Source organism: Neoarius graeffei, chromosome 23 (assembly GCF_027579695.1).
Source record: "Neoarius graeffei isolate fNeoGra1 chromosome 23, fNeoGra1.pri, whole genome shotgun sequence".
Taxonomy (NCBI): Eukaryota; Metazoa; Chordata; class Actinopteri; order Siluriformes; family Ariidae; genus Neoarius; species Neoarius graeffei.
The window spans coordinates 24,431,118-24,450,678 of record NC_083591.1 but is presented as its reverse complement, the minus strand read 5'-3'; the positions used below and the strand labels follow the sequence as shown (position 1 = coordinate 24,450,678).

Genomic DNA, 19,561 nt, shown 5'->3' with positions numbered 1-19,561 from the left:
ACATCTTATCTAAAACTGTTTTCTTTAGGAAAGATTTTGAGATTAGCCAGCTGAATAGTAAACTTGAGGATGAGCAAGTCATCATTGTGCAACTTCAAAAGAAAATTAAAGAGTTGCAGGTATTTACTTATGTCTTATAGATAAAGTGTCTAATGGATAAAATGTAGAACAATATGAAAGTTCAGCTTTATTTTAGGCTCGAGTAGAAGAACTGGAGGAAGAGCTTGAGGCAGAAAGAGCTGCCAGAGCCAAGGTGGAGAAACAGAGGGCAGATCTGGCAAGAGAACTGGAGGAAATAAGTGAGAGACTGGAAGAGGCTGGAGGAGCTACTGTGGCTCAGATTGAAATGAACAAAAAAAGGGAGTCAGAGTTTCAGAAACTGCGTAGAGACCTTGAAGAGGCGACTCTGCACCATGAAGCCACAGCTGCCACACTTAGAAAGAAACAAGCTGATAGTGTGGCTGAACTGGGTGAGCAGATAGATAACCTTCAGAGGGTCAAACAAAAATTAGAGAAAGAGAAGAGTGAGCTTAAACTGGAGCTGGATGATGTGGTTTCCAGCATGGAACAGATTGTCAAGTCCAAAGTAAGTTCTCAGTGAGGATTGTTTAAATCAATAATAAATTAAAATGTATATTTCCTAATAATATATTCTTAGACAATGCATGCTGACTAACATCTTCAATTCTTTGGTTTGTCATCCTGTGGGGGATCCATTAAAATGTCTGTGTAGAACCTTACAGTAGAGGAACCCTTATGGAACCATTTTTGTAATAATAAAAGTGGATAAAGCACAGTTTTTACATTATTGTTAAAAGTTCCAGGAATTTTTGCTTCCACACTTTTACGGCACTGCAGAAATAAATGTATAATGCACAGCATTAACACCTATTTAAGAAATAATTTGACAAACTTCATATAACATGAATTGTTTCATTGATACAAGTCTGCACATAATCTAAGCTTGTGGATCACAGAAGAAACACCCAATGAGTTTGATCAAGAACAGGCTCAAGGCCAATTTATGCTGACAACGCAGTCCTCGCAGATGGTGTCGCAGATGGCGCCTACGTAGCCCCCCCCCCCCCCCCCCTTCGCAGACGCTCTGCGCGCACCTCCCAAAAATTGTGACCACCGCAGAAGCCTCGCAGACAGCGTCGCAGACAAGAGGGCTCTGATTGGTCCACTCTACATCCGCTGTACACGCACTTCCGCTTCCCTACTTTCCCGGTTTGGTTTGTTTTCATGACCGCCATTTTTAAAAACACGAGCGAAGATGGAGCAGCACGAAGAGCGGTTGATCGAGGAAGTGAGGAAGTACGTACATCTATACGACTCCAGTTCTAGTCATTATAAGTAACCGGAGGATAAACACTCCACTAACCACACCCACCAACTACTCCTAGCGATTTCGCGACTTCGCGCCCCCTTGCGTTGTGGCGGTGAATAACATCGCGCACGCCTATTACTCCCCGCTCAACAATAAATTACAACTGTCTGCGAAAAGCTATCTGCGAAAGCCTTGTCGCAAGAGCATGCAGAGGCCCTCAGAGTGATGCACTAGAATTTGTGTGATGCATATACTGTACTTTTGTACAGTGGTGCTTGAAAGTTTGTGAACCCTTTAGAGTTTTCTATATTTCTGCATAAATATGACCTAAAAAAAATCAGATTCTCACACAAGTCCTAAAAGTAGATAAAGAGAACCCAGTTAAGCAAATGAAACAAAAATATTATACTTGGTCATTCATTTATTGAGGAAAATGATCCAATATTATATATCTGTGAGTGGCAAAAGTATGTGAACCTCTAGGATTAGCAGTTAATTTGAAGGTGAAATTAGAGTCAGGTGTTTTCAATCAATGGGATGACAATCAGGTGTGAGTGGGCACCCTGTTTTATGTAAAGAACAGGGATCTATCAAAGTCTGAGCTTCACAACACATGGCATAAACAAAGGAGATTTCTGAGGACCTCAGAAAAAGCGTTGTTGATGCTCATCAGGCTGGAAAAGATTACAAAACCATCTCTAAAGAGTTTGGATTCCACCAATCCACAGTCAGACAGATTGTGTACAAATGGAGGAATTCAAGACCATTATTACCCTCCCCAGGAGTGGTCGACCAACAAATCACTCCAAGAGCAAGGCGTGTAATAGTCGACAAGGTCACAAAAGACCCAGGGTAACTTCTAAGCAACCGAAGGCCTCTCTCACATTGGCTAATGTTCATGAGTCCACCATCTGGAGAACACTGAACAACAATGGTGTGCATGGCAGGGTTGCAAGGAGAAAGCCACTGCTCTCCAAAAAGAACATTGCTGCTCATCTGCAGTTTGCTAAAGATCATGTGGACAAGCCAGAAGGCTATTGGAAAAATGTTTTGTGGACAGATGAGACCAAAATAGAACTTTTTGGTTTAAATGAGAAGTGTTATGTTTGGAGAAAGGAAAACACTGCATTCCAGCACAAGAACCTTATCCCATTTGTGAAACATGGTGGTGGTAGTATCATGGTTTGTGCCTGTTTTTGCTGCATCTGGGCCAGGATGGCTTGTCACCATTGATGGAATAATGAATTGTGAATTATACCAGCGAATTCTAAAGGAAAATGTCAGGACATCTGTCCATGAACTGAATCTCAAGAGAAGGTGGGTCATGCAGCAAGACAACGACCCTAAGCACACAACTCATTCTACCAAAGAATGGTTAAAGGAGAATAAAGTTAATGTTTTGGAATGGCCATATCAAAGTTCTCACCTTAATCCAATCGAAATGCTGTGGAAAGACCTGAAGCGAGCAGTTCATGTGAGGAAACCCACCAACATCCCAGAGTTGAAGCTGTTCTGTATGGAGGAATGGGCTAAAATTCCTCCAAGCCGGTGTGCAGGACTGATCAACAGTTACTGGAAACGTTTAGTTGCAGTTATTGCTGCACAAGGGGGTCACACCAGATACTGAAAGCAAAGGTTCACATACTTTTGCCACTCACAGATATGTAATATTGGATCATTTTCCTCAATAAATAAATGACCAAGTATAATATTTTTGTCTCATTTGTTTAACTGCATTCTCTTTATCTACTTTTCAGACTTGTGTGAAAATCAGATGGTGTTTTAGGTCATATTTATGCAGAAATATAGAAAATTCTAAAGGGTTCACAAACTTTCAAGCACCTCTGTAAGTCGATCTGGCTAAATGTTGATTTCCAAGTCGATTTCCATAAACGTCAATTTAAATATACTGATTATGTGTATTCTAAATCAATTCATGTTCATTCTCATAGTTAGGGCCAGTGTTGTGTACAAGAGAAGACTGTACAGATTAATAGAGTTTTTAAAGCAATAAAGGGGCGGCACGGTGGTGTAGTGGTTAGCGCTGTCGCCTCACAGCAAGAAGGTCCGGGTTCGAGCCCTGTGGCCGGCGAGGGCCTTTCTGTGCGGAGTTTGCATGTTCTCCCCGTGTTCGCGTGGGTTTCCTCTGGGTCCTCCGGTTTCCCCCACAGTCCAAAGACATGTAGGTTAGGTTAACTGGTGACTCTAAATTGACCGTAGGTGTGAATGTGAGTGTGAATGGTTGTCTATGTGTCAGCCCTGTGATGACCTGGCGACTTGTCCAGGGTGTACCCCGCCTTTCGCCCGTAGTCAGCTGGGATAGGCTCCAGCTTGCCTGCGACCCTGTAGAAGGATAAAGCGGCTAGAGATGATGAGATGAGATGTGTATTCTAAATCAATTCATGTTCATTCTCATATTTAGGGCCAGTGTTGTGTACAAGAGAAGACTGTACAGATTAATAGAGTTTTTAAAGCAATAGAGGGGCGGCACAGTGGTGTAGTGGTTAGCGCTGTCGCCTCACAGCAAGAAGGTCTGGGTTCGAGCCCCATGGCCGGCGAGGGTCTTTCTGTGTGGAGTTTGCATGTTCTCCCCGTGTCCACGTGGGTTTCCTCCGGGTGCTCCGGTTTCCCCCACAGTCCAAAGACATGCAGGTTAGGTTAACTGGTGACTCTAAATTGACCGTAGGTGTGAATGTGAGTGTGAATGGTTGTCTGTGTCTATGTGTCAGCCCTGTGATGACCTGGCGACTTGTCCAGGGTGTACCCCGCCTTTTGCCCGTAGTCAGCTGGGATAGGCTCCAGCTTGCCTGCGACCCTGTAGAAGGATAAAGCGGCTAGAGATGATGAGATGAGATGTGTATTCTAAATCAATTCATGTTCATTCTCATAGTTAGGGCCAGTGTTGTGTACAAGAGAAGACTGTACAGATTAATAGAGTTTTTAAAGCAATAGAGGGGCGGCACAGTGGCGTAGTGGTTAGCGCTGTCGCCTCACAGCAAGAAGGTCTGGGTTCGAGCCCCGTGGCCGGCGAGGGCCTTTCTGTGTGGAGTTTGCATGTTCTCCCCGTGTCCACGTGGGTTTCCTCCGGGTGCTCCGGTTTCCCCCACAGTCCAAAGACATGCAGGTTAGGTTAACTGGTGACTCTAAATTGACCGTAGGTGTGAATGTGAGTGTGAATGGTTGTCTGTGTCTATGTGTCAGCCCTGTGATGACCTGGCGACTTGTCCAGGGTGTACCCCGCCTTTCGCCCGTAGTCAGCTGGGATAAGCTCCAGCTTGCCTGCGATCCTGTAGAAGGATAAAGCGGCTAGAGATAATGAGATGAGATGAGATGAGAAAGCAATAGATATCACAATCTTTGCCAATTGATTTCTGATAGTCTTACAAGTATTTCTTTTTCTATTAGACCTATTCAAAAATTTATCAAGCAAAATGAGGCCATGTTTAATTAAATATAAATACATACATTGTAAAAAAAAAAAATAGTGTGTCTCCATTCTAGTAAGTGTGGTTTATAAGGTATGTTTGACGTACAGGAAACTGACATGGACTGTAACTTAATGACAGTCTAATACATTTGTACATTTGCCTTCATATCCACTTGTGATAGACTAACCTGGAGAAAATGAGTAGGACACTGGAGGACCAGCTGAATGAATTCCGAAACAAATATGAGGAAAACCAAAGATCCCTCAATGATTCTGTAACTCAGAAGGCAAAGCTTCAGACTGAGAAAGGTATACTGAGAAACACACACACACACACACACACACACACACACACACACACACACACACTATATACAGTGGTGCTTGAAAGTTTGTGAACCCTTTGCAATTTTCTATATTTCTGCATAAATATGACCTAAAACATCATCAGATTTTCACACAAGTCCTAAAAATAGATAAAGAGAACCCAGTTAAACAAATGAGACAAAAATATTATACTTGGTCATTTATTTATTGAAGAAAATGATCCAATATTACATATCTGTGAGTGGCAAAAGTATGTGAACCTTTGCTTTCAGTATCTGGCGTGACCCCCTTGTGCAGCAATAACTGCAACTAAACATTTCCGGTAACTGTTGATCAGTCCTGCACACCGGCTTGGAGGAATTTTAGCCCATTCCTCCGTACAGAACAGCTTCAACTCTGGGATGTTGTTGGGTTTCCTCACATGAACTGCTCACTTCAGGTCCTTCCACAACATTTTGATTTGTTTAAGGTCAGGACTTTGAATTGGCCATTCCAAAACATTAACTTTATTCTTCTTTAACCATTCTTTGGTAGAACGACTTGTGTGCTTAGGTTCGTTGTCTTGCTGCATGACCCACCTTGTCCTGAGGTTCAGTTCATGGACAGATGTCCTGACATTTTCCTTTTGAATTTGCTGGTATAATTCAGAATTTATTGTTCCATCAATGATGGCAAGCTGTCCTGGCCCAGATGCAGCAAAACAGGCCCAAACCATGATACTACCACCATCATGTTTCACAGATAGGATAAGGTTCTTATGCTGGAATGCAGTGTTTTCCTTTCTCCAAACATAACGCTTCTCATTTAAACCAAAAAGTTCTATTTTGGTCTCATCCATCCACAAAACATTTTTCCAATAGCCTTCTGGCTTGTCCACATGATCTTTAGCAAACTGCAGACGAGCAGCAATGTTCTTTTTGGAGAGCGGTGGCTTTCTCCTTGCAACCCTGCCATGCACACCATTGTTGTTCAGTGTTCTCCTGATGGTGAACTCATGAACATTAACATTAGCCAATGTGAGAGAGGCCTTCAGTTGCTTAGAAGTTACCCTGGGGTCCTTCGTGACCTCGCCGACTATTACACGCCTTGCTCTTGAAGTGATCTTTGTTGGTCGACCACTCTTGGGGAGGGTAACAATGGTCTTGAATTTCCTTTATTTGTACACAATCTGTCTGACTGTGGATTGGTGGAGTCCAAACTCTTTAGAGATGGTTTTGTAACCTTTTCCAGCCTGATGAGCATCAACAACGCTTTTTCTGAGGTCCTCAGAAATCTCCTTTGTTCGTGCCATGCTACACTTCCACAAACATGTGTTGTGAAGATCAGACTTTGATAGATCCCTGTTCTTTAAATAAAGCAGGGTGCCCACTCACACCTGATTGTCATCCCATTGATTGAAAACACCTGACTCTAATTTCACCTTCAAATTAACTGCTAATCCTAGAGGTTCACATACTTTTGCCACTCACAGATATGTAATATTGGATCATTTTCCTCAATAAATAAATGACCAAGTATAATATTTCTGTCTAATTTGTTTAACTGGGTTCTCTTTATCTACTTTTAGGACTTGTGTGAAAATCTGATGATGTTCTATGTCATATTTATGCAGAAATATAGAAAATTCTAAAGGGTTCACAAACTTTCAAGCACCAGTGTACAGTTGTGTTAAAAATAGCAGTACAACATCAGTAACCTGATGAACCACTGTTATTAGTAGGAGTGATATTTCTGCATGGCAAATGATTTACTTCTAGATGTAGTAGTGAAATAGAAACACAACAGACCCAACTCTCATGACATGCACGTTACTTGTTTCGAGTAGTTGACTCATTCGTTGAAAGGGGCCTGTTCAAAATAAGAGCAGTGTGGAGTTTAATTAGAGAATTAATTTAATCTGTGAAAAAACAGGTGCCATTAATTGTCCTTTATAAAGGAAGAAGGGAAGCAAATGTTTCACACATTGTTATAAAATATACTTCCTTCTGAATTGCTTGGTAAAAATGGGCCGTTCCAAACATTGTTCAGAGGAACAAAGTAATTTGATTAAAAAGTTGATTGAAGAGGGGAAAACGTATAAAGAAGTACAGCAAATTATAGGACGCTCAGCTAAAATGATCTCAAATGCTTTAAAATGGCAACAAAAACCCAAGACATGTGGAAGAAAATGAGCAACTATTGTTAAAACAGATTGAAGAATAACCAGAATGGCAAAGATTCAGCCAATCATCACCTCCAGAAAGATCAAAGATGATCTAAAATTATCTGCAAGAACTGTTACAGTCAGAAGATGTTTAACTGAAGCTAAGCTATCAGCAAGAAGCCCCCATAAAGCACCGCTGTTACAAAAACAGCATGTGCAGAATCGGTTAAAATTTGCCAAGGAACACATCGATTTGCCCAAAGAGAAATAGCATAACATTCTGTGGACTGGTGAAAGTAAAATTGTTCTTTTCGGGTCTAGTGGTCATTGACAGTATGTCAGACAACCCCTGGGTACTGAATTCAAGCCGCAGTACGCTGTGAAGACCGTGAAGCATGGTGGCGTAAAAATCATGGTATGGAGATGTTTCGCATACTACGGTGTTGGGCCTATTTATCGTATACCAGGGATCATGGATCAGTTTGAATACAGTACATCAAAATACTTGGAGATTATGTTGCCATATGCTGAAGAGGAAATGCCCCTGAAATGGGTATTTCAACAAAACAACAACAACCACAAACACACTACTAAGTGAGCAACATCTTGGTTCCAGACAAAAAAGGATTGAGGTAATGGAATGGCAGCTCAATTCCCTGACCTCAACCCCATCAAAAACTTGTGGAGTGACATGAAAAATGCAGTTTCTGAAGCAAAATTCACAGGAACTGTGTTATGTAGTTTATTCATCCTGGGCTGAAATACCTGTTTATAGATGCCAGAAGTTGGTTGACTCGATGCAACGCAGAGATGTGCAGCAGTTATCAAAAACAATGGTTATGCAACTAAATATTAGTTCAGTTTGAGTTTGAAGAGAAAAATATAGACACTACTTTTTTTTAACAACTGTGTGTGTGTGTGTGTGTGTGTGTGTGTGTGTGTGTGTGTGTACCACAGATGAGCTTTCAAGACAGGTAGAGGAAAAGGAGTCACTAATCTTTCAACTTACAAGGGGAAAACAGTCCTACTCTCAACAGCTTGATGATCTAAAAAGGCAGCTTGAAGAGGAGGTTAAGGTAAAGTATTCCATGTTTCATAACATTTTATGTAACTGTGAATTGAACTGGTACCATCCAAAGAGCAGAATCGTTCACCCTTTCATTCAAATTAAAAACAGTTAATGATATGGTTGAAATTTATTTCTAAGACATATATAAACAGTGAATAATAAGTTTATTTCTGAAACAAAATGTAATGTTTACTTAAAACTAAGTACTTTTTCCAAAGACAACAACTCAAACATTGAAACTGAGAAATTTTATTGCCCTTTGAAAATATATATGCTCATTTTCAAGTTCAAGTTCAAAGTGTTTATTGTCATATGCACAGTAAGGACATGTCTTCTTGCACAATGAAGTTAATGCCGGGAACCAATTTCAAAAAAGTTGGGACAAGGGCATGTTTACAACTGTGTTGCCTCGCTTCTTCTTTTAACAACATGCTAATATATTTAGGAACTAAGAAAACCAATTGCTGTAGTTTTGAAAGTGAAATTTTGTTCCAGTCTTGCCTGATCTAGGATTTCAGCTGCTCAACTGTTCGGGTCTCCTTTGTCATTTTTTACTTTTCATAATTCACCAAATGTTTTCAGTGGGTGATAGGTCTGGACTGCAGGCAGGCCAGTTTAACACCAGGACTCTTTTACTACGGAGCTACGCAATTGTACTATGTGCAAAATGCATTTTAGCCTTGTCTTGTCTGAAATATAGGGTTTCCATGATTTGCAAATCATCATTCTGTTTTTATTTATATTTTACACAGCATCCCAACTTTTCTAGAAATGGGCTTGTACTTAAAATTAAGTAGCTTTCATTTAGAGCTTAGAAGAAGCAGCCAACAAGTGCTTAGCCTATTTGGGGAATCTGCTTATAGAGAAACTATTTTATGAAGCTGGTTGAGAAGATTCCAAGAGTTTGCAAAGCTTTATTAGGAATAGTGTTAAGAATTTAAAATATAATTTCTTTTGTTGAACACTTTTCTTGGTCAATACTACTGACACTGGAAATGCATGTGTCAAAAATGAAAGCAACTTTTGCAGCAATGAAAGTGGCTCAAAGTTTAAACAAACTCACATGTAAATAATGACTACAGGTATTACCATTTGTGGCAAAATACAGATATATATCCTACCTGCAACTAAATTATATTGTGACAGTGCCTTGAATTTTCACCTCTTTTCTTAGGCCAAGAATGCCCTTGCCCATGCAGTACAGTCTGCTCGTCATGATTCAGAGCTACTCAGAGAACAGTATGAAGAGGAGCAGGAGGCAAAAGGAGAGCTGCAGCGCAGTCTCACTAAGGCTAATGCTGAGGTTGCTCAGTGGAGAACCAAGTATGAAACTGATGCCATCCAGAGGACAGAAGAACTGGAAGAAGCCAAGTAAGGCATAAAATTCTCAAATAGTCTAAAAAAAATCTCAAAAGAGTCACAGATTTGATAAATCTTGGCTTTATAACAGCAATATCAAATGTTCACAATAAATGCTAATTCAATGTATGCTGTCTGAAGGATTTTATTAGTCTCTGATGCAGTATATACAAAGAATAAGATGGATGGTAAAGGATAAAACTAATTAAATGAGTAGAGAAAAATAACAAACATAGGCCTTGATACTTCCAGACAGATGTACCGCATGATACAACTAAGCAAATAACATGCTCTGGGGGATGCATAAAAATGCTGAGCAGGCCTAGCTGACCTTGATTTTTAGATCAAGATGGGAAAAGAAAATGATCTCATGAGTTTGGAAGAAGATTCTTTCAGTCACAAAGCTTGGTCAACTGGCTAGTGTTTCAAAAGGAACAGCAACTATAGTGACATTTAGATCTACACTACAAAAAATGTCATCTTAGTAAATGAAAATACCTTAAGTATAGTCACATTTAAGCTTTAAATGTTCTTCCTCTGTTGGCATATAATTTTGCTTCTTTATAGACATCAATGCTTAAATTTATACAGAATGCTCTGCCAATAGAATAAGAGTATTTCAAGTTTGATATTAGTAAAAAGAAATACCAAGAAATAGGTTTAATCATATTATATTTGGTTTCTTGTAATCTTATATTCGGAAATACTTGAACAATTTGACTATATTCAAGATATTTTAACTTGGTAAGATATCATTGTTTTTGCAGTGTATGGGAAAGGCATCAGCACATGTGCCAAAAGTACTCATTCATGACCATGATGCTCACACATTTGTACAATATGTAAGGAAATACAGTAGAGCAACTGTGAGTGTGTCTGTGCAGGAGATGATCAGACTGTCAGCATCAGTTCATCAACAACTAAGATCTCTATCTATCTATCTATCTATCTATCTATCTATCTATCTATCTATCTATCTATCTATCTATCTATCTATCTATCTATCCATCCATCCATCCATCCATCCATCCATCCATTTTGGCATATCACTTCAGTGACGTGGCCACTCTGATGGCTTCAACCATCAAAGTGTCTAGGGAACATTACAGTAGTGGTTTCCTGTTGCCTAAAGAAAACCTCTATAATAATAGCTGGATTATTATAGAGGTTTTCTCCTCTCAACCATTCAGACTCACATTCGCACCTATGGACAATTTAGAGCCACCAATTAGCCTAACCTGCATGTCTCTGGACTGTGGGGGAAACCGGAGCACCCAGAGGAAACCCATGCAGACCCAAGGAGAACATGCAAACTCCACACAGAAAGGCTCACGCTGGCCGCTGGGCTTGAACCCAGAACCTTCTTGCTGTGATGCGACAGTGCTACTCTATAACATAGAGAATTATATTATGGTAGGATTACAATGTATAAAATGTGATTTGGTCAGACAAGTAATTCTGCATTATATTCTCAACAAGTTGGCAAGTGCATTTTTGGCAAAAACCAAGCAAATGAAACAGGCCTGAAAGCTTGGTGAGGAGATCTGGGACTCCGTTATGTTGTGTGGGATATTTTGCTAGTACGGTTTGTAAAGTTGTTCAGGCTGATCACCCTTATCCTATAATAATAATAATAATAATAATAATAATATAAAAAAACTCTATCCTGATGAAAGATCTCATCCAAGATAACAATGCTCACATCCACAGAATATTGAATGGTTTGACGTGTCTGAAAATGATATAATTAACATACTATGGTGTTGTAGTTGTCATATCTCAATTTATTTGAACACCTATTCAGGGATGAGAGTGGGTGGTCACCAAAAAAGCAGAAAACAAGATGGCGCCCGAAGCCGGGGGTCTGGGAGGGATACCCCCCCAGGAAAATTTTGAAAAATAAGGCCTTACAAACCACTTTTCCTGCAATCTGAGCTGTAGTAGATAAAAAAATCTGTTGTCTTTTTTATATATTTACATGAAAATATGTTTCAAATCAATAGGAGTATTGTTTGAATTCAAAATAAAATCACATTCTACATTCAAGGGTATGGTTATAATTTATGATCAACAAAAATGACAAACTAAATTCACATTAAACGTAAGTTTTATTAATTATCAAAATGTTCATATATTAAATAAAATTTCTTAGGGAGAAAAGGTCAGTCACCCTATGTCCTCATTAGTTGCATATGATTTCAAAGTCTTTTGAAATATTTAAGTTTTCAAAACTGTCAGCATTAATTCAGATTTACTGACCATCATATACATGTTCAATGTATTAAATCAAACGAATGCTAAGTTTATGGGATAATGTCTATGTACACTTTATACAATTATATATAGTTCACAGTCACTTCTCATTTTCATTTAATAATTTTGACTTCTTCTTCAGCCTTTTGGCCAAAGACAAAAGCTTGTCAGTCCTCTCTCTGTTTTTTATACCAGCATCGATTTCATGTACCTTCGCTTCGTCTCGCTTGTCAATTGTATTCGGCATTTTGAGTAAAAAAGCCGATATGAAAGAGAAACTTATTTTTGAAGCGCAGTGACGATGAACATGTGCAAGTTTCGATAAAATAGAACGATGCCGGTACTTTTGTAAGAACTGTTATGATTGGCTTTTGTTCTCTCCCACACTCTTGTAAGAACTGTTATGATTGGCTTTTGTTCTCTACCACACTCTTGTAACAACTGTTATGATTGGCTATCATGCTCTCGCCAGTGATGTTTTGGCCAATTACATTGTAGATAACACGTATTCTACCGCGAGACTTAGCGAGACTAAAGATGGCGAAAATGTAAACATGTAACATCATCGTACGCTTGAGTATCACAAAGGAACATACCCCAACCCCCCTAAATGAAAAAAAAAATCTCAACGGATTTGGCATAATATCGATTTTCGCTCAGAAAAAGCAGAAATCCGCCAAAAAGTGGAAAACTCTCATCCCTGCTATTGGAGATTTTGGACTCCACCACTCAGTGCATTTACATGCACATAGAGAAAATCGAATTTATGCCGTTGCTCGACTGAAATCGAAGTTCTAAATGCCATGGAAACACCTTAGCTAGGCTGAAATTGAACCGAACTTGATTTCTTGTAATCGAGCTACACGACCTAGATTATGCGATTTTTGCCGAGCTACTTAGTGCATGTATACCCTATCGAGCTACGTAGTCGAGCTACTTACTTCAGCACTGCCCCTTCCGGAAGTGACGAGTGACGAGACCACAAGCGGGAAACACGACAGCCTCGGTCGGCATGACAACAGTAGTAGCGAGCAGCAGAAGAGGTCAGGAGGAACAAACAAAGAAGAGAAAATGGCGAGCAGAAACGTGCACTTCTGGAGCAATGAGGAGACAGAGTTCATGCTCATTCAGCTTAAGGAGTTGAATATATTAAAATTCATGGATGGGAGAAAAACGCGCAATGGAGAACACGGAACTGATAACTTTGTTTACACTCTTGAATAGCTCTTCTTCATGACGACAACCGGAAGTGTACCAACACGATGGGGCGTGTAGCGTCACCTGTGGCTCGGGTGCACAATGTACCTCACACAATAGCTCGATTTCCTTGTGTGCATGTAGGATTGGATTTCTCTGGCACCCCTGCTGGGACCCTTTGCTCGATTACCGACAGCAGCTCGATTTGGATGTGCATGTAAACGTACTGACTGTTACCAAAACACCAATTAAGGGAAAATATTTTGGTGCTTGTTTCTTTCAGTACAGTTTCAGAGTTGGAGAATGCTGGAGTTATTGATCAGACGTAGTAAAGGGATGCCTCGGAAAGAGCAATATGGCGAAGCATAGTTAAAAGCTCAGTGTCCGCAATTGAAGACAAGCGTCAAAGGGAATATACGAGAGCTCACAAAACCAGACATTCCATAGCAGCTCAACCAGGTCATTCATGCCACCACTGCGGACAACTCTCAGTACGTTTACATGCACATCCAAATCGAGCTGCTGTCGGTAATCGAGCAAAGGGTCCCAGCAGGGGTACCAGAGAAATCCAATCCTACATGCACACAAGGAAATCGAGCTATTGTGTGAGGTACATTGTGCACCCGAGCCACAGGTGGCGCTACACGCCCCATCGTGTTGGTACACTTCCGGTTGTCGTCATGAAGAAGAGCTATTCAAGAGTGTAAACAAAGTTATCAGTTCCGTGTTCTCCATTGCGCGTTTTTCTCCCATCCATGAATTTTAATATATTCAACTCCTTAAGCTGAATGAGCATGAACTCTGTCTCCTCATTGCTCCAGAAGTGCACGTTTCTGCTCGCCATTTTCTCTTCTTTGTTTGTTCCTCCTGACCTCTTCTGCTGCTCGCTACTACTGTTGTCATGCCGACCGAGGCTGTCGTGTTTCCTGCTTGTGGTCTCGTCACTCGTCACTTCCGGAAGGGGCAGTGCTGAAGTAAGTAGCTCGACTACGTAGCTCGATAGGGTATACATGCACTAAGTAGCTCGGCAAAAATCGCATAATCTAGGTCATGTAGCTTGATTACAAGAAATCAAGTTCAGTTCAATTTCAGCCTAGCTAAGGTGTTTCCATGGCATTTAGAACTTCGATTTCAGTCGAGCAACGGCAGAAATTCGATTTTCTCTATGTGCATGTAAATGCACTGTCTGTCGCTCTAGTGCGGCCCTCGCGGCCCATCTGTGTTTCTGTACATCCTAATGAAGCAGTCATCATCGCTAGCGATGGACAGTTGACGATGACAGTTTCAGAGGCTATTGGTATTCTGTGGATGTAGCTTATCTGTTGACAGGCACAGTTTGTTAGAAACCTCCAGCTCTATCCATTTGTGGAAAAGGTCCATCTTGAGCAAGTACTTTTTGGATGATGGAACATTTTGAGCATAGCAGTACACTTTGGTACAAGTGTATCAAGAACTGAAACATCATTGGTGTTTCAAACACTGTAAATTTTGCTGGGCACAATGTGTAGATATACAGAAACTAGAAACTACAGCTAATTTTTAACAGGCCCAATTTGAATTAATTTTCCTTTACTGGCATATCAGTGGCCAGTTTATAATCCCAGGACTGTTCACTGGTTATTTGTGGTTGATATTTCTTAACCTAACAGTGAGGCAGAGCTGTTTAAAAATCCCAACTACACTCAAATTATGGCCAAAAACCCTACCATGCCACTAAACCTGAAAGAATATACGTAGTTGGGTGATTTACTATGCATAGCAATTTCCCACCTGCCCTTGTAATATGATTTATACTGACTAAGCTCTACATAGTATTTACACTGTTTTCTTTATACAGAAAGAAACTTGCTCAGCGTTTGCAGGATGCAGAAGAGGCTGTGGAAGCAGTTAATGCTAAATGTTCTTCTCTTGAGAAGACCAAACACCGACTTCAGAATGAAATTGAAGACCTCATGGTGGATATGGAGCGATCAAATGCAGCTGCTGCAGGCTTGGACAAGAAACAAAGGAATTTTGATAAGGTAACTCCAAACAATTGTTTATATTACTAATTACAATTTAGTTCCCCAAAATAATTGTAATGTAAAGAATTCTCTTACAGCATTGAGAATTGTTGATATTGCAGTTATATTTTAGATGCTTTTCTGAATTCTGTAATTTAAAAGTCATTTGACTACATATAATTTATTTTTTAAGGTCCTTGCTGAATGGAAGCAGAAATATGAGGAGTCTCAGTGTGAGCTTGAAAGCTCCCAGAAGGAAGCCCGATCTCTGAGTACCGAGCTTTTCAAGTTAAAGAATTCATACGAGGAATCTTTAGAGCACCTGGAGACTTTGAAGAGAGAGAATAAGATTCTCCAAGGTGCATAAATGATTAAATGTGCATATTAACTACAAACATTTTGGACTAGTGTTTACTATACAATCCAGGGACTTGTTTTAATGGTAATCTTTCTTTTTGTAGAGGAGATAACTGATCTAACTGAACAACTTGGTGAAAGTGGAAAGACAATCCATGAATTAGAGAAGGCCCGTAAACAGCTAGAGCAAGAAAAAACAGAAATCCAATCGGCATTGGAGGAGGCAGAGGTAAAGCAATGAAGCAACATTCAGCTGTGGATTGTAAAGCGGCATTGTTTTCACTATTGAGAACTATCCTTTTTTTGCAGGGCTCCTTAGAGCATGAAGAGGGTAAAATACTAAGAAGCCAACTGGAACTCAACCAGATAAAGGCTGAATATGAACGCAAATTGGCTGAAAAAGACGAGGAAGTGGAGCAGACAAAGAGAAACTTGCAGAGGACAATTGACACCCTGCAAAGCTCTTTGGAGGCAGAGACTCGTAGCAGGAATGAAGCTCTTAGAGTAAAGAAAAAAATGGAGGGGGATCTTAATGAGATGGAGATCCAACTAAGTCAGGCCAATAGACAGGCCGCAGAGGCTCAAAAGCAGCTCAAAATAATTCAAGCTAACCTCAAGGCAAGAAGTATAAAGTATTTAAATACAGACAAATGCAGTATGCATTGTAACAAAAATCTAAAAACAAACTATTCTTATTTAGGACTGCCAGATCCAGTTGGATGATTTTGTCCATGCCAACGATGATCTGAAGGAAAATATTGCCATTGTAGAGAGACGTAATGTTCTGCTACAGGCAGAAATTGAGGAGCTCCGAAACGTATTAGAGCAAACAGAGAGAGGACGCAAGCTTGCAGAACAAGAACTACTAGATGTCAGTGAAAGAGTTCAGCTACTGCATTCACAGGTAAGTCCTGCTTCTTTCTTGCTTTATTGCTTATTCTTGCCATCTTTAATAAATGAGCATCAGTTATATCTCTGACTTTTCAATTTATAGAATACTAGCTTACTGAACCAAAAGAAAAAACAAGAAGCTGACATATCCCAGCTTCAAAGTGAAGTGGAGGATTCATTACAAGAGTGCAGGAATGCTGAGGAAAAAGCGAAAAAGGCCATCACTGATGCTGCCATGATGGCAGAGGAACTGAAGAAAGAGCAGGATACCAGTGCCCATCTAGAGCGGATGAAAAAGAACACGGAACAAACAATCAAGGACCTCCAGCACCGCTTGAATGAAGCAGAGCAAATTGCCATGAAAGGGGGCAAGAAACAAATGCAGAAGCTGGAGGCCAGGGTGAGTCTAGCATTGTACTGCACTACACAAACTGTAAATAATATTGGTAAACACCACTTTATGTATTTAATATTCAAAAACCAAAACATTTATTGCACTATAAACTGGTGTAATGTATCCATAACCAGCTTTGGGAAGCTTGTGACATACAGTTTTATGAATAGGTCATAAGCAACTAACATGACTGAATGGTGACAACAGTTACCTTTTTCATTGCTTAACCATTCATATTTCGTTTATGGGTATAAATAAGGCAATTTGAAGTTATGTTTTTTTTATGGTGCATCATGGTAACACTTTAGCAGAATACAGTGCGATGCAGAAAGAATACTTTGGACATACTACTTTGTCCAATTATCTTTAAACATTATTTTGAGCTTAAATTTTCTTTAAAACAAGCAGTGACATCACTTCACTAATCAGATGTTACCGGGTAAAAAGAAATTTGTGAAAACTCCAAGCTAATGTCTCTAGCCCTGTAGCTTGTCTCTGATCCAATGAGTTGCCTTCAGCTAAAAAAGCATGCATGTATTTGGGGACCTGTTACAGAAGCCAAGCAGGGTCATGCTTAGAAAACTAGTCAAATTTATATAACTTGACTGTTTTTGCAGTTCTGTTTGTAATTGTAATTGTTATCTTCAAGTTGAGATCCTTTTTCATGTGATGTTTTTGTCCATGCACCAAATTAAAGAATAAACAGTGCTATATTTTCATCAGTACATTTATTTAATATTCTATGTGTATAATTTCATCACAATTCTTTCAGGTAAGAGAGTTGGAGAATGAACTTGAAGCAGAGCAGAAAAGAAGCAGTGAATCTGTGAAGGGAATTCGCAAATATGAACGTCGTATTAAAGAACTTTCCTACCAGGTTTGATTATAAATATTATTTTCCCACTTCTTTCCAATGTCTACATTATGGTAATATACCAACATTGTACACAAACATATTAAAGTTGTTTTATTTTCATCTGACGACCTCTAGTCTGAAGAGGACCGCAAGAATATAGGCCGTCTTCAAGATCTGGTTGACAAGCTGCAACTTAAAGTTAAGGCTTACAAGCGAGCTGCTGAAGATGCTGTAAGTAACCTGATCGATGGAAATGGTGTAATAGTGATGGTGACACACAATTAATTTGTTTTGCACACATTTTATTGTAGGAAGAACAAGCCAATGTTCATCTTGGAAAATTCCGCAAACTGCAGCATGAGCTAGATGAAGCAGAGGAGAGGGCTGACATCGCTGAGTCCCAGGTCAACAAAATGCGTGCAAAGAGCCGTGAACCTGGGTCAAAGGTGGGTTTGTGGTGTTTTTCAGTACAATTTTCATCATCTTCATGTTAATTTGATTATCAAATGTGTAACACAGTACACAGTTTTGTAGTGTATTAATATAATTTCATTCCTCTAAATTAACAACTGACTGGACTTTTTTCTCTACTTTTTTTTTTTTAAATACAGAAAGGATTTGATGAAGAGTAAAGCTCTGGACTTCCCTGAGACTACATGCACCCTCTCCTGTACTGTCTAGCATCACAATAAAGTCACTCAATGCAGTCTGACTATTGTGTGTTCCCTGAAAATGACCATTAAGTGGTGTCCCTGATGGACCTAAACTCAACATAGGTTTATAATTATGAATGGATTAAGTTATGAAGTGAAATAGAAATTAAACTACAGTGCCAGTCAAAAGTTTGGATACACCTAATTCAATTGTTTTTCTTTTTTTAATTAATTAAAAGAAGAAGAAACCTTTATTTGTCACATGTACACTTAAAGCACAGTGAGATTCATCCTCTGCATTTAACCCATCTGAAACAGTGAACACACAAACATATACACAGAGTAGTGAGCAGCCAGACTACAGCACCCGGTGAACAGTCAGGGGTTAAGTACCTTGCCAAGGCTGCCCCAGATTAACCTAATTGCATGTCTTTGAACTGTGGGGGAAACCGAAGAACCCGGAGGAAACCCACACTGACAACATGCAAACTCCACACAGAAAGGCCCCCGCTGGCCCCGAACCCAGAACCTTCTTGCTATGAGGCGGCAGTGCTGACCACTACACCACCATGCCGCCCAAAAGACACCATGTCTTAAAGTAATGGTGGACTGTCGTTTCTCTTTACTTAGTTGAGCAGTTCTTGACATAATATGGATTAATACAGTTGTGGAATAGGGCTATTTACTGTATTATTTAATATTTACTGTTTGATCTCAAACACAAAATAAGGCAAGAAATTCCACTAATTAACTTTTGACAAGGCACACCTGTTAATTGAAAAGCATTCTAGGTGACAACCTCATGAAGCTGGTTAAGATAATGCCAATAGCGTGTGAAGCGTCATCAAGGTAAACGGTGGTTACTTTGAAGAATCTAAAATATGAAAGTTTTTTTTAACACTTTTTTTGTTTACCACATATGGAATTATGTTATTTCATAGTGTTGATGTCTTCAGTATTGTTCTACAATGTAGAAAATAGTCAAAATACAGAAAAACCTATGAATGAGTAGGGGTGTCCAAACTTTTGACTGGTACTGTCCGTGAACAACCATTAACTTGCATAGAAAATATCTAGCTTGTAAATTCAATGTCTTTTCATTCAGTGAAAGGCAAAAAGTAAAATAAAAGCGGTAAAAGAATGAAATAAATGATAGGAGTGTTTGCTGAACACAGCATATCATAAGATGCAGTTATGTGCTTTGAGTCAACCATTCCCACAACCCAGCTTGAAAATTCAAGATGTACTATATAATTCAATAAATTACTTTTGGATGATGAATGGACGGAAGAAAGAAATAAA

General features: G+C 39.6%; 1 protein-coding gene across 2 annotated transcripts in view; it reads left to right on the top strand.

Moving 5' to 3' along the window:
* The window catches only part of LOC132871629 (myosin-7-like), a 29,001-nt gene extending 10,714 nt beyond the window's left edge, over positions 1 to 18,287 (top strand). For both annotated transcript variants that reach the window (XM_060905950.1, XM_060905951.1), the window contains 15 exons: positions 29 to 119; positions 197 to 586; positions 4,940 to 5,066; positions 8,185 to 8,303; positions 9,471 to 9,667; positions 14,943 to 15,126; positions 15,302 to 15,467; positions 15,570 to 15,694; positions 15,775 to 16,083; positions 16,166 to 16,369; positions 16,460 to 16,756; positions 17,523 to 17,627; positions 17,742 to 17,837; positions 17,918 to 18,052; positions 18,218 to 18,287. In XM_060905950.1, the coding sequence (XP_060761933.1) occupies positions 29 to 119; positions 197 to 586; positions 4,940 to 5,066; positions 8,185 to 8,303; positions 9,471 to 9,667; positions 14,943 to 15,126; positions 15,302 to 15,467; positions 15,570 to 15,694; positions 15,775 to 16,083; positions 16,166 to 16,369; positions 16,460 to 16,756; positions 17,523 to 17,627; positions 17,742 to 17,837; positions 17,918 to 18,052; positions 18,218 to 18,238 (2,566 nt within the window). In that variant the 3' untranslated portion in view covers positions 18,239 to 18,287. The remainder of the gene's footprint in view (positions 1 to 28; positions 120 to 196; positions 587 to 4,939; positions 5,067 to 8,184; positions 8,304 to 9,470; positions 9,668 to 14,942; positions 15,127 to 15,301; positions 15,468 to 15,569; positions 15,695 to 15,774; positions 16,084 to 16,165; positions 16,370 to 16,459; positions 16,757 to 17,522; positions 17,628 to 17,741; positions 17,838 to 17,917; positions 18,053 to 18,217) is intronic.
* Positions 18,288 to 19,561: the final 1,274 nt, after the last annotated feature.